Source organism: Hypanus sabinus, chromosome 15 (genome assembly GCF_030144855.1).
Source record: "Hypanus sabinus isolate sHypSab1 chromosome 15, sHypSab1.hap1, whole genome shotgun sequence".
NCBI lineage: Eukaryota > Metazoa > Chordata > Chondrichthyes > Myliobatiformes > Dasyatidae > Hypanus > Hypanus sabinus.
In genome coordinates this window covers 66,557,518-66,573,473 of record NC_082720.1, presented here as the reverse complement: position 1 = coordinate 66,573,473, position 15,956 = coordinate 66,557,518, and the positions used below count along the sequence as shown (strand labels likewise).

The window sequence follows — 15,956 nt, the reverse complement described above, 5'->3', positions numbered from 1 at the left end:
GCGGAGTCTACAGCTTAGAAACCTGGAAGACTGGAGATGGGGCACGAACCCATGAGAAATTCCATTGGTTTTCTCTGACGCCTTGAGGGTGCAAGCCCATTATTGATTCCTATGCCCTATGCAGACATCAGAATCCTCTTCACTGAGACACACCTACTGGCTCTTGATGGAGTTGCAGTGCTTTTATAATTGCTGCTACTCTACTTAGTTTACTGTTTCCAAATTGTTTTGTAAACTTACTTTTAAATGTAATATTGTTTTACAATGAGCCATGCCTAAGCTACTAAAAGAGAAGAGGACCCTCCCATAACTTTGGAATCTATTATGGAGACACTTCGAAAGCAAAAAACTTTAAGTGAACTTGATAAATGGATAAAAGAAAATGAAGAAACTTTGACGACATTGGATGCAAAGGTTGATGACCTGGAGAAGGTTAAAGAAACATTAAGACAGAAGATTATTCCCTTAGAAAATAGAAGCAGAAGAAATAATTTTACGTATTCTCGGTTTTAAAGAGTTAATGGAATGCAATCAGCCTTTGGAATTTTTTGAAAACCTTTTAGCTAATTTATTTCTGAATATCTTAAAATCTCCACCTGAAATAGACTGAGCTCATAGATTGCCAGTATCAAGACCTCCTCTGGGAGAACGACCCCGTTCAGTGATAGTTTGTCTTCACGACTTTCAAACAAAGGAACTTTCAATTTGTGAATCTTGTCAGAAAGGTTTGATTGATTGTGAAGGTCAAAAGATCAGAATTTGGAGGATTTTTCACCTGAGCTGTTGAGTGAACACTTCAAGTTTCAAAAAGTTATGTCTGAGTTGCATAATAAAGGTTTTAAACCTTCTCTTCATTATCCCACTTGTCTTAGAATCATTTTGAAAAATGGCTTTCAGAAATGGTTCTGTTCAACTCAAGAGGCACACGATTTCTTAACTTCTGAATCAGTATCAGAAGTTTAACTGTTCAACAATTCCCTATATAAATAGTTGTTGTGTTTGCCTGATGGATCCTTTATCTAGAATCAGCAGTCTAATTGTTCATTATTTTCTTTTATGAACAATTGATTTTTTAAATTTTGGTATACCTTCATATCTAATTTTTTGTACTTTATTTTTTTGCTTAGAAAATCAAGATCTTAACATTAGAAAGTTTTCATTGAGTTAATTCTTTTCAAATTAATATGTTCTGATTTTTCTTAGTTCTTTTTAATATTTTATACTATATATTTTTATGAGTTTTTTTAATATGTTTAATTTTGCACTTTTTTTGTTGTATCTTGGTGGAATGCAGTTAGCCTTGAAAATTTTTTGGAGCTCAGCCAGTAGATTGTTTTGGGTGGGTAATGTTTGTAGATTTAGCTGTCGACTGTCCTTTTCTCTCTTTGGGTGGGTATTTTTCTTTTCTATCAGCTGTTTAGTTCCCTGAGCTTCACCTGTTGCTTGGTTACTTTATCTTAAAACTCATTGTCTGGATTTAATATACATTCCAGCGGTTTTTATTCTAACCTTCCTTTTAAGTAATATTTAAAATGGACCATACTATTAATTTACTTAGTTTTAATGTGAAAGGATTAAAACATCTTTTGAAAGGAAATAAGATATTTAATTATATTTAGAAAATGAATGCCTCTATTATTTTTTTACAAGAAAAACATGTTCAAAAATGTGATAATTTACATCTTTTCAGCCATTGGAAGGACTTATTGTTTCATTCCTCCTTTCAGGCTAAGGCTAGAGGTGGTTCGATACTCATAGACAATTCAGTTTCTTTTGTTCAACATAATGTAGTGTCTGATACCAATGGGTGTTTTGTTATACTGTCAGGGAATTTATATAATAAATTAATGGTTTTTGCTAATCTGTATGCTCTGAATATAGATGATCCAGGTTTTTTTTTTTGAACACTTTTTTTTCCACTTTACCAGATTTATATAACCATATAACTATCACAGCATGGAAACAGGCCATCTCGGCCCTCCTAGTCCGTGCCGAACTCTTAATCTTAGTCCCACCTACCCGCACTCAGCCCATAACCCTCCACTCCTTTCCTGTCCATATACCTATCCAATTTTACCTTAAATGACACAACTGAACTGGCCTCTACTACTTCTACAGGAAGCTCATTCCACACAGCTATCACTCTCTGAGTAAAGAAATACCCCCTCGTGTTTCCCTTAAACTTCTGCCCCCTAACTCTCAAATCATGTCCTCTCATTTGAATCTCCCCTACTCTCAATGGAAACAGCCTATTCACGTCAACTCTATCTATTCCTCTCAAAATTTTAAATACCTCGATCAAATCCCCCCTCAACCTTCTACGCTCCAATGAATAGAGACCTAACTTGTTCAACCTTTCTCTGTAACTTAAGTGCTGAAACCCAGGTAACATCCTAGTAAATCGTCTCTGCACTCTCTCTAATTTATTGATATCTTTCCTATAATTCGGTAACCAGAACTGCACACAATATTCTAAATTTGGCCTTACCAATGCCTTGTACAATTTTAACATTACATCCCAACTTCTGTACTCAATGCTCTGATTTATAAAGGCCAGCATTCCAAAAGCCTTCTTCACCACCCTATCTACATGAGACTCCACCTTCAGGGAACTATGCACTGTTATTCCTAGATCTCTCTGTTCCTCTGCATTCCTCAATGCCCTACCATTTATCCTGTTTGTTCTATTTGGATTATTCCTGCCAAAATGTAGAACCTCACACTTCTCAGCATTAAACTCCATCTGCCAACGTTCAGCCCATTCTTCTAACTGGCATAAATCTCCCTGCAAGCTTTGAAAACCCACCTCATTATCCACAACACCTCCTACCTTAGTATCATCGGCATACTTACTAATCCAATTTACCACCCCATCATCCAGATCATTTATGTATATTACAAACAACATTGGGCCCAAAACAGATCCCTGAGGCACCCCGCTAGTCACCGGCCTCCATCCCGATAAACAATTATCCACCACTACTCTCTGGCATCTCCCATCTAGCCACTGTTGAATCCATTTTATTACTCCAGCATTAATACCTAACGACTGAACCTTCTTAACTAACCTTCCATGTGGAACTTTGTCAAAGGCTTTGCTGAAGTCCATATAGACTACATCCACTGCCTTACCCTTGTCAACATTCCTCGTAACTTCTTCAAAAAATTCAATAAGGTTTGTCAAACATGATCTTCCACGCACAAATCCATGCTGGCTACTCCTAATGAGATCCTGTCTATCCAGATAATTATTAATACTATCTCTAAGAATACTTTCCATTAATTTACCCACCACTGATGTCAAACTGACAGGTCTATAATTGCTAGGCTTACTTCTAGAACCATTTTTAAACAATGGAACCACATGAGCAATACGCCAATCCTCGGCACAATCCCCATTTCTAATGACATCTTAAAGATCTCCGTCAGAACTCCTGCTATTTCTACACAAACTTCCCTCAAGGTCCTGGGGAATATCCTGTCAGGACCTGGAGATTTATCCACTTTTAAATTTCTTAAAAGCACCAGTACTTCCACCTCTTTAATTGTCATAGGTTCCATAACTTCCTTACTTGTTTCCCACACCTTACACAATTCAATATCCTTCTCCTCAGTGAATACCGAAGAGAAGAAATTGTTCAAAATCTCTCCCATCTCCCTCGGCTCCACACACAGCTGACCACTCTGATTCTCTAAGGGGCCAATTTTATCCCTCACTATCCTCTTGCTTTTAATATAACTGTAGAAACCTTTCGGATTTACTTTCACCTTATTTGCCAAACCAACCTCGTATCTTCTTTTAGCTTTTCTAATCTCTTTCTTAAGATTCCTTTCACATTCTTTATATTCCTCGAGCAATTCCTTTACTCCATGCTGCCTATATCTATTGTAGACATTCTTCTTTTTCTGAACCAAATTTCTAATATCCCTTGAAAACCATGGTGATTTCAAACCCTTAACCTTTCCTTTCAACCTAACAGGAACATAAAGATTCTGTACCCTCATAATTTCACGCTTAAATGACCTCCATTTCTCTATTACATCCTTCCCATAAAACAACTTGACCCAATCCATTCTCTCTAAATCCCTTCGCATCTCCTCAAAGTTAACCTTTCTCCAATCAAAAATCTCAACTCTAGGTCCTGTCCTTCTCCATAATTATATTGAAACTAATGCTATTGTGATCACTGGACCCAAAGTGCTCCCCAACACATACATCTGTCACCTGACCTATTTCATTCCCTAACAGGAGATCCAACACTGCCCCCTCTCTAGTCGGTACTTCTATGTATTGTTGCAAAAAACTATCCTGCACACATTTCACAAACTCTAAACCATCCATCCCTTTTACAGAATGAGCTTCCCAGTCTACGTGTGGAAAATTAAAATCTCCCACAATCAGTACCTTTCAGTCTGTATTCTCTGGCTTTAGGAGGATTCTTCAAATATTGTTTAAACCCTGTTTTGGATCATATTTTAAATGATTGACATTTAGTTGATCTGCCTCCTTTATCCAACCTTTTTTAATGAAATGTGCTGTTGTTGATATTTGGTGTTTTTTTACATCCAACAGATAGAGAGTATTCATTTTTTTCTTATGTTCATCATACGTATTTCAGAATTGATATGTTTTTGATAGTAAGTTAATTCCATTGGTTTGATCCTGTGAATAGAAAGAAATTGCTGTTTCAGATCATCCTGTGTTTTTATCTTTAAATCTTCCAGATGTTTCCTGAATAAACAGATTCTGGAGTTTTAATCCAACTCTGTTATCTGATAAGGATTTTAAAAAAAAATTGGAGAGACAAATTACTCTTTTTTTGAAGATAATACACTGGAAGAGACTTCTAGTCTTATTTTATGGGATGCTTTTAAGATTTATATTAGCGGACAAATTATTTCTTCTACTGCAAGTGTTAAGAAAAAAGCTAATAAGGAGAGAATTGAATTAGCCAATCAGTTGAAACAATTAGACCAAAAATATGCTTTGGCTCCAGATCCTGCATTATATAAAAGACACATTGAAATTAAAACTAAATATGACCAGCTTTTAAATTATCCAATTGAAACTCAACTTTTAAAAGATAAAAGTCAGTTTTGCGTTCATAGAGATAAAATGGATAAACTATTGGCTAACCAATTAAAGACCTTCATAGTTAAACACCGAGTTAAAGAAATTTGTAAAGCTAATGGTGATAAAACATCTGATCATTTGGAAATAAATGATGCTTTTAGAGAATTCTATTCTAAACTTTATAGTTCTGATCCTCCTAAAGATAATACTCCAATGAATAATTTCTTAGATCAATTAATCATTCCTACACTTTCTGATGATAATCAAAAATTGCTGGATCAAGCCATTTCTTATTAGGAAATTGCTGAGATTGTTCACTCTTTACACTCAGGGAAGGCTCTGGGTCTCTGCGTTTCCTGGAGAGTTTTATAAGGCTTTTTCTTCTTTGCTTATACCTCACTTATAGTCAGTCCTTTTGGACTCTTTTAAATTAGGTAGGTTGCCACAATCCTTTTAAGCCTCTATTTTGCTAATTCTTATAAAGAAAAATGAATGTTCTTCTTATATACCAATTTCCTTACTTAATGTTGATACTACAATTTTATCTAAACTTTTGGCTTGTAGAATTGAAAATATTTTGCCAACTATTATTTCTGATGATCAGACTAGATTTATCACAAATTGATACTCCCACTAAAAATATATGTTATTTATTGAATGTTATGTATTCTCCCTCTAAAGAGATATCAGAATGTGTGATATCCTTAGATGCTGAGAAAGCCTTTGATTCAGTTGAATAGAATTATTTATTTAAAACATTTTTTAAAAATTAAACTTTGGGCCTGATTTTATCCAATGGATTAAATTACTTTATCTGTCTCTCTCCACTCAGATTCTTACTAACTCTCAGAATTATAAACCATTTAAACTTCTATGTGGAACCAGACAAGGTTGTCCTTAGAGTCTTTGCATTTTGATTTGGTTTTAGAACTTTTTGCTATTGCTTTCCAGGAATCTAATGATATCACTAGTATTTTAAGGAGGGGTATTACTCACAAAGTATTGCTTTATGCTGATGACCTTTTGCTCTACATTTCTGACGTGGAGCCATTTTTACCTTCCGTACTTTCTTTATTTTCCTGCTTTACTCAGTTTTCAGGATATAAACTTAACTTTCATAATAGTGAACTCTTTCCTTTGAATAATTTGGTATTAGCTAACACTAACCTTCCTTTTAAAACTGTAAGGAATTAATTTACTTATTTGGGTGTAACAATTACTCAGAATTATAAATTCCTTTTTTAAGAAAATGTTTTTACACTTCTGAATTATATTAAGAAGGCACTATCAACTTGGTAAACCCCTCTCTTTATCATTGATTGGCTGAATTAATTCTATTAAAATGAATATTTTGCCTAAATTTTTATATCTATTTCAGGCTGTACCTGTTTTTATTTGTAAATCCTTTTTTGATTCTCTGGATTCTATTATATCTTCTTTTATATGAAATAATAAAATTTATCAATTAATAAAGTTCATCTCAAAAAGCTAAAAAGAATGGAGGTTTAGCCCTACCCAATTTTAGGTTTTATTACTGGGCATCTTACGGAATCTTACGGTTTGGTTACATTATATTAATGGAGAGCACTGTCCGGTCTGGGTTTCTTGAGAAGCTAATTCTGTTTATAAATTTTCTATCATTTCTCTTCACGGATCCTCAATTCCTTTATCTTTAAGAAATTTAACTGATAATTTTGTAGTTAACTGCACCTTGAGGATTTAGGTACAATCCAGAAGATATTTTGGTTTATTGAGTTTTTCCACTTTCAAATCCCATTTTTGCTATCTATTTTTTTAAACCTTCTTTGACTGATGTAGTTTTTAAAGAGTGGAATAGATTGGGTATTAGATGTTTTAAGGATTTGTTTGTTGGAGTTAGTCTCTCTCCATTTGAACAATTGTCAGCTAAGTATAGCCTACCCAAAACCCACTTCTTTTGATATTTACAAATTAGAGACTTTTTGCATCCTCAAGTACATACATTTCCCAAATGTCAAACTGCTGACTCGAGGAAGGTCAAAGGAGTAGGCGTGTGTTTAATGGTAACTGTCACTGCTGCTCTGATGTGGTGTTTCTGTCAAAGTCATGATCTCCTGATTGGAACTCAATGGTCAAATGCTGTCCATTCTATTTACCTCGGAAGTTCTGCTATGTAATCCTGACTGAAATTCATATACCATAAATGGCCGACTGTGATCAACTGCTTGAGACACTGCATGATGTCATCTGCAAACAAGAAACAGCCCAAACCAACTTCAACAAGGCTTATTTGAAGAAAGCTCAATTATCAGCAGCATATAACTTGTAGCATTAGAGGTCACAACACATACTAGACCACTGCTATACTAAGTCAATGATTGTCTATTGCTCCTCAAAAAGACAAAATCCACTGAAGATCTGAATGAATACATCGTGGTTGTAATGGAATTTACTGAAATAGCTGCAGATGAGTAGGTCTCCATGAAATTATTCAGAGTCTTCCAAACTCAGAAGCACTGGATGAACCATCTACAAAGGGCCAGATCAGAGGTATTCAAGTCTGGAGTCTACGAAGCTACAAGAGGTGCAGGTATGATCTCTGGATGTCCATCTCATGGACAAAGTTGAAATTTGGGATCAAACTAAAATTAATGAGGGATGCTCGACAGATGTGGCAGAGCTTGAACAAACTCACCACTTATGAAGTTAAGTCAGGTGACATGGAAGTCACCAGGACTTTGCTTCCAGATGAGCTCAAAGCTGCCATGCTTACTTTAACTGTTAGAACAAGAGGAAACCATCTTGAAGTTCAACGTACTCTGATGATCCAGTGATCTGAGTCTCTGAAATTGAAATACGGGCATCCCTCAGGAGGATGAATCCACAAAAGCATCCGAATTGGATGAGATATTGGCCACATGTAAAATTCCTGTGCTGATTGGCTGTCTAGTGGGTTCACTGAGATCTTTAATCTCTGGCTTCAGCAGTGTGTGGTACCCACCTGCTTCAAACAGGCACCAATTATACCGGTGCCAAGAAGAGTGTGGTGATCAGCCTCAATGACTATTGCCCAGTTGCACTTACGTCCAGGAGCTAGACTGAAAATCTTCCTGAGTGGTTCACAACAACACCCCTAACTTAATGTCCGTAAGACCAAGTTACTGTTTATAGAATTCAGGAGAGGGAAACCAGTGCTCCATGAGCCAGTCCTCTTCAGATCATCTGAGCAAGAGAAGGTTAGCAGCTTTGAATTCCTCAGTGTGATACTATTTCAGAGGACAAGTCCTGGGCCAAGCACCTAAGTGCAGTTGTGAAGAAAGTATGGCAGCGTCTCTTCGTATTGAATAGTTTGCAAAATTAGACATGTCACCTCAAACTTGGACAAACTTCTATAGATGTATATTTGAGAGTATATTGACTGGCTGCATCACAGCCTGGTATGAGGCAGGCTGCAGCATACCTGCATTTGAAAAAGTGTCTTGGAACAGAAAATCCTCCAAAAAGTAGTGGGTTCAGCCCAGTATATTAAAAGGAAAACACATCTACATAAAACACAGTTGTAGGAAAGCAGCACCCATCATCAGGGATCCCTGCCACCCAGGTCATGCTCTCTTCTCACTACTGCCATCAGGTAGAAGGTAGAAGACATCAGGACTCACACTACCAGCTTCAACAGCATTTGCTGCCCCTCAACCATCCAGGTGCATTGGGGGATAGTGGTTTTGCTGTTTTTCTTTGCTTTATGGCTGACTTTGGAAAGACAAATCCCAGGGTTGTATAATGCAAACATACTTAGGTAATAAATGTACTTTGAATCTTTGAGTCCTTGAATATTTGAATGTCAAACATTTTCCAATAAAGCATATCTGCTTCTCGGAAGTTAGTAATGTTAACACGGACAGAATCTGTCAGGGGGCAGATGTGTGCTGAATCACACAGTACGATTTACTGAAGACATGAATGTACATTATATCAGTTAAAGAATTAAAAATCTATTCCAGCAGATCCTGCTTCAGGGGTGTAACAGAAGAGGAAAGATCAGAAGCCACAGAAAGAGCGTATTGTTCCATCAGCTTAGACTCATCAGTACAAAGAGGTTGATATAATCAAAGGAGATCTTCACAATGTTTTGTTCTCAGGAAGTAGAGTTGGTTTACTGTGTTAAATGGGTCCACTTCTTACAGTCTTTAATGGTTGGCAATAAGGGATTAATGTTACGCCAGTGATGTTTGGATCATGTGGAGATCTGTTCCTTATTCTATATATTCACACTTCTCTTTAACTTAATTATGTCAATCATTTCCAGTGCGTATTTCATGTTTCTTGTCTGATTCATTGCAGAGAATTCAGTTAAAGTGAGAAGAACAGCACAGATGATTCACAGGGAGAAGTCACATTTCAGGCCTCAAAATCTGATACTTTTCTGAATTCTCGAAAGAACATTCCAGCCCATGGGCCTATTTGGCCCATCATGCCCATTCCCCAGAGAGATCTACCTGTTCCGGATTCTGGATTGATACAGCCTGGAAGTATTGGAACTTGACTCCTGATGTTACTCTCAATCTATTTCACAGGGCAAGATAAGTTTATTCCCCGAAGATAATATTGATAGGCAATTTTCACCTCAGAAGTGGTAACTGTATTTGGCAAGAACATTCTTTCCAGACATCTGGACTCTCTTGAAAATATCAGTGTAATCATCTCAAACTTAGTCAATCCAGACAACACAGCATCATTCGGACAATATTTGTTGCACTCCCTTCACAGTGAAAACATTATAAAGAGATGAAAGTTGCATACAAAACTCTAGGTAGGGTTACTCCAGCAGCACAGCTGCAGCAAAGCATTCTTGCACGCATATTGTATTCTTTTTGCAATCAATGCCAACAATATACCATTTGCCTTGCTCATTGCTCATTGCCCTTGAATATTTGCTTTCTGCAACTGATGTACAAAGGCACCAAGATCTAGTTGCAGCTTCCGTTTAACTAATCAATTATCACTCATATTATCTTTCTTTTCCCTTTTACAACCATAACTCAGGAATTGCGCAGCACACGCTTATTGAGCCATTAGGGCCTTTTACTGTGCCTGACATCTAATAAAAAAAGGATCATATATGTTTCTTCAAAGTAGACAATGTGTACAATGTCATAGTTACTCGGACTATCTGTCATGAATAGCTCTAATCTGAAAGCCTTGAGAGGTTTTATTAAAAAAAAAGATAGTAGTTTGTGATTTAGACTCATATGATCTTACAACATGAACACTCTCCACATGCATTGTGAACACCCAACACTCGTTTCCTGTCAGAGGGCACATGCAGGCACACCAGAATACAATGCATCTGTCACTCAACCAATGATCATAGGTCTCTGAACATAGACTTGATTCTTTGTAGACTTATTACTGTGTCATTCTGAATCTAGAAAATGCCAGCATTGTACTTGCCTGCAATATTTTAAAATATAACTTACAACAATCTAATGTAATTGAAAATTCCTGTTTTGAATTTTATTTCATGTGGGAAACATTTATGACAGAATGCAGTGGTACACACACGAGTAGGATGTGATAGTCACACCGTCTGTTCAAGAGTGCGGCCTCCAGAATGTATCAGTGAGACCTGATGAGGATTAAGAGACCATCTCAGGGAGTCAAACAACTCCTCCTCTAACCTGTACAGGGTGAAGGAAATTGATGCCACTTAGCCTCACATCTGTAGACACCGTATCTGATTAAATACAGATGCAAAGAATTCATTTACAATCACCCCCATGTCGTTTGGCTCCATACATGGATGACCAATCTGGATTTCCAGAGGACTAATTTTGTCTCTTGCAATCCTTTTGCTCTTAACATATCTGTAGAATTTCTTTGGATTCTCCTTCACCTTGTCTGCTTGAGCAACTTCATGCCTGAACCCACTATGCATCTTTACTTTTCTCTTGATTATGGGCTTGATATCTCTTGAAAACCAAGGTTCCCTATACACTTGAATTGAATTCAATTGATTTTATTTCTAACATTCTTCACAAACGTAAGGAGTAAAAATCTTTATGTTACCTCTCCATCTGAATGTGCAATGTTGTAATTACAGTAATTTGTAATAAACAGTAAGATATACAACAGAGGAGTCAATATAGCTTAGAAATATAATTGTGTCAGCATGAATTAATCAGTCTGATGGCCTGCTGGAGGAACCAGTCATATTCTCCACTCTGTTTGATGGAGCACTGCTGTGATGTTCTCTCTGACCAGAAACAACACCCCTCCTCCTTTAATCCCTCCAAGTTTCTCATGTCTCAAACAATGGAACTGCTGAATATTGAGCAGCCAATCCTGCCCCTCTTGCAACTTATTGAAGGGTACAATATCATAATAACCAGTGTTGATTCTTGTGATGAGCTCGTCCACCTTTCCTATGATATGTCCTGGATGGAAAGATATGCAATTCAGGACATGAGTGAATTAAAATATCCTGACAATTTAGGGTATTTTAGACCTCGTTATTTGGTTTCATTTTGACAATTTGGGGAGTAGAACGTCCCGAGCCTACCTATTAGGGTTCACTTCAAAGAAAGCTGTAATGTCCCTACTTTAAATTTAAACTGGTCCAACAGCCTCACCAAGGTGACCCAGCCGCGGGGGGGGGGGGGGGGGGGGAGTGGGGTGGTCAGGCCAGCCTGTGCCCTTCCCTTAGACCAGGTTATGAAAGGCATATCACTTTAGGGATATTTTACTTTAGACCTCATTATTTGCTTTAATTTTAACCATTTGTGGAGTAGAATGTTTTGAGGTCCAGTTGATAGGCTTCATTTCAAAGTAAGACGCATCTTCCCAACTTTACACTTACACTGAATTGTTTTGCACGTAGGTGTGTTGGGATCCCGTGTGTTAAAATGACAAGATTTACGGGAGATTCAGTTTCATTCCACCCTGACACTTTAAATTTAATAGAGACTTGTTTCCTTCAGTCCCCATTAGGCCTTAACTTTCCTGCCTTTTACATTGCAGTTCATCTTCGTAACTACAATTTTGCCCTATCAACAGCCTCTCCTCACTACACATTGCCTCTGTCAACCTCCTTCCGCATCTTCAGCACTATTATATTTCCATTGAAATATATGCAGTTCAGAACAGTGGTGACAACATGCTCAAAGTTTTGATTCCTAACTTTGACTGAGGTCAACATCTGCCTCTACAGACTCTCCACTAGCTGTTCTGACACTCTGGTTCCCTTCCCTCTGCCACTCCAACTTAAATCCCACAAATATCACCTAAACACAGACTTAATAGATAGGTGAATTGCACTACACAAAGACAACAGAATTGTCAGTTCAGAAAAAGTTTATTGGACAATGAAGCAAAATTTGACGTGCCAAAGTGTCAGCAACTCCAGCACACAATTATCAACAAACACAGACCTAAGGAACTTTTGGTCAGGTATCTGGTGAAGCAGGGTCACTGACAATCAAGAAGCAAGCTAGAATTGAGAGGAAAAAGAATGCACTCACACAATTGAAGAAATGCAAATACCTGAAGTTATAACAAATGTGCCGAACGTGGTTATAAAAAAATACCCACCACAGGAAATGTACAGGGAGTGATAATATTCATAGCTATTAGTATAAACAATTTACTTTCCTTCGTCCATTCATTGATGCATATCAATAATTTTTTTAAGAAGTCCTGAAGAGGAGTCTGAATTGTTGACAGAAGATAAAACATATCTCTTGCCTAAAGCAGAAATCACAAATGATCCATTAAGAAATCGCCCTGTTACTTGTTTACAAATTATATATAAAATTGTAACGTCATGCATTTTACAACTGGTCACCACTCACTTAGATAACTACAGTATACCTATAGAAGAGCAGAAAGAATTCTGTAAAGGCATGAGAAGATTTTAAAAAAAAACAACTGGTAGTAGACTCTGTAATTCTAAATAATGCCCAGTAGCAAAGTAGAAGTCTTCCATGTTGATATATTGATGACCAAAGAGCAGTCGCTTTCTGTTCCACACTCATAGTGAATAGAAGTTCTTAATGTGCATAAACTTGACACAATACTTGTGAAATGCCTTCAACATCTGATGAAGCATTGGCATATTACAATCACTCTACCTACTAACAACCAACAAGGAATTGCCAGAAATAGAAGGGTTCCTTGTGTTAATACAGGACCAGGACCTGGTCACAAAAAATGATCAACAATGACCAACAAGTTCCAACTGATAAATGCAGAAAATGCCAGAAGAAGCCAGATACAATCCAACACGTTGCAGGCTCATGCAGCAATTTAACTCAATCTGATTACTTACACAGGCAAGACTGCACACAAATTCAGGAATCGAAAGGTTGAGCGTGATGCGATGAGTGTCCTGAGCTGCGTATATTTCGATGTAAGATGTATCATAGGAATGACGGAGAAGCTCAGGGAATGGATCAACACCTGGCAATCTGATGTAGTAGCCATGAGTGAACAACACACATAAAATGCTGGTGGAACACTGCAGGCCAGGCAGCATCTATAAGGAGAAGCACTGTTGAAGTTTTGGGCTGAGACCCTTCGTCAAGACTAACTGAAGGGAAAGATACTAAGAGATTTGAGAGTAGTTGGGGGGTGGGGAGGAATGTGAAATGACAGGAGAAGACTGGAGGGGGTGTGATGAAGTTAAGAGCTGGAAAGGTGATTGGTAAAAGTGATACAGAGCTGGAGAAGGGAAAGGACCATGGGTCGGGTGGCCTCAGGAGAAAGAAAGGGGGGAGCACCAGAGGGAGATGGAGAACAGGCAGGGTGTTGGGCAGAGAGAGAGAAAAAAAAATGAACAACTAAATATGTCAGGGATGGGGTAAGAAGGGGAGGAGGGGCATTAATGGAAGTTAGAGAAGTCAATGTTCATGCCATCAAGTTGGAGGCTACCCAGCTGGTATATAAGGTGCTGTTCCTTCAACCTGAGTGTAGCTTCAACTTGATAGTAGAGGAGGCCATGGATAGACATATCAGAATGGGAATGGGACGTGGAGTGAATGAGTGAATCTTGGTTACAGGAGGGGCAGGAATTGCAGCTCAATATTCTGGGGTTCTGATCTTTTAGATGGGCAGAACAGGAGTGATTAAAGGAGGAGGAGGAGTGGCAATAATAGACAGTGATGATGTCATAGAACTATTCTATTAGGACAGACTGAAGAACTCAACTAGTGAGTCGTTATGGGTGGAACCAAGCAATCAAAATTGTATGACTACATTAATAATCCAATATTACAAACCACACAACAATCCGAGGGATTTAGAGGAACATATTTCTAAAGAGATCACAAACTGTTGCAAGAAACATAAGGTTATTATAGTCGGTGATTTTAACTATTCACGTATTGACTGGGAATCTCATACTGTAAAAGGACTAGATGGGATAGAGTTTGTCAAGTATGTTCTGGAAAGTCCTTCAACAGTATGTAGAAATCCCAGTGAGAGAACAGCAATACTGAATCTGCCATTCAGGTGATAGACGTTTGTGTAGGGGAACACTTTGCATTCAGAGACCACAATGCCATTAGCTTTGAAGTAAATATGCAGAGAGATAGATCTGATCTGCATGTTGAGATTCTAAATTGTAGAAAGGTCAATTTTAATGGTATCAGAAGTGATCTTGCAAAGGTCAACTGAGACAGGCTGTTTTCTGGCAAATGTGTTCTTGAAAATGGGAGGCCTTCAAAAAAATTTTGGAAATAGATAGCTTGCTTGTGCCAATAAAATCTTCTCGGGCTTCCAGCTGTGTACAGGTATCAATTATAGCCAACATTTCAATGACAAATTCTACTATTTTGATCAGGGATGATATCTGGGCATGTCTAGTCTGGTGGCATCTATACACCATTGTCTGTCCCTCCTGATTGGATATTCCTCATCCAATCAGATTTCTGCTGTACCACGTTGTTGGAATTCCAGTTATTACTTAGAGTGAGACATTCATCTGTGCTAAAATTCTTTGACCCCAGTTTTATTTCAATGGCTTCCTTCACCAGGCTGTCCCAAAAGACACTGGTACAGCACAGTAGTTTTGTGCCGTCAAAGCCAGTTTTGTAGCCATTTCTAGTTCAATGTTCTGCTCCCGCTGATTTCTCCGGGTAACCCAAATGGATGCACCTCCTCTGCTGCTTGACAGAGGTTTCCATGGTGTGTCCCATCTGGCCAATATTTGCTGTTCTGCATTCAGGGAATCCTGTAAACACCAGCTGTCTTGAGTCCCAAGACTTCATTAACCCCCAATAAGCTGTGATTTGAACTTTCTGATCTGTTTGTAGATAGTATTAATCCAGTAAACCTAATGAGGAGGAGGAACCCAACACTACTGCCCATCTTCACTATATTTCTCCAGTTTCTGCAAGGATCGCCAGGATTCTGAAGAAATATCGGATTAATACCATTCACAATTCTGTAAAGAAGCATATGGGAGGCTGGTCAAGAAGGTTCACTCAACAATCAGGATGAGTTAATCAATTGGGTTAGAGATTGGCTTTGTGGGAGAATCCAGGGTGATATTAGAGGGTTGCCTCTCTGACTGGAGGCCTGTGACTAGTGTTGTCTCACAGGGATCTTTGCTGGTTCCTTTGTTGTTTGTCATCTGTATCAATGACCTGGAAGATAATGCAGTTAACTGGATCAGCAAATTTGCAGATGTCACAAAGATTGGGGGGTGTAGTGGACAGTGAGCAAGGCTATCATGACTCACAGAGGGATCTGCATCAGCTGGTAAAATGGGCTAAAAAATGCCAGATAGAATTTAATGCAGTGAAGTGCAAGGTTTTGCAGTTTGGTAGTACCAACGAGGATAGGTCTTACACAGTAAACGGTAAGGCATTGAGGAGTGTGGTAGAACAAAGGGCTCTGGGAATACAGG

General features: G+C 38.0%; 1 protein-coding gene across 1 annotated transcript in view; it reads left to right on the top strand.

Moving 5' to 3' along the window:
* LOC132405261 (uncharacterized) overlaps positions 1-10,552 on the top strand; it is a 40,907-nt gene extending 30,355 nt beyond the window's left edge. Inside the window, exon 7 of the mRNA XM_059989944.1 lies at positions 9,395-10,552. Within this exon, the coding sequence (XP_059845927.1) occupies positions 9,395-9,412 (18 nt within the window). The 3' untranslated portion in view covers positions 9,413-10,552. The remainder of the gene's footprint in view (positions 1-9,394) is intronic.
* The last annotated feature ends 5,404 nt before the right edge of the window (positions 10,553-15,956 follow it).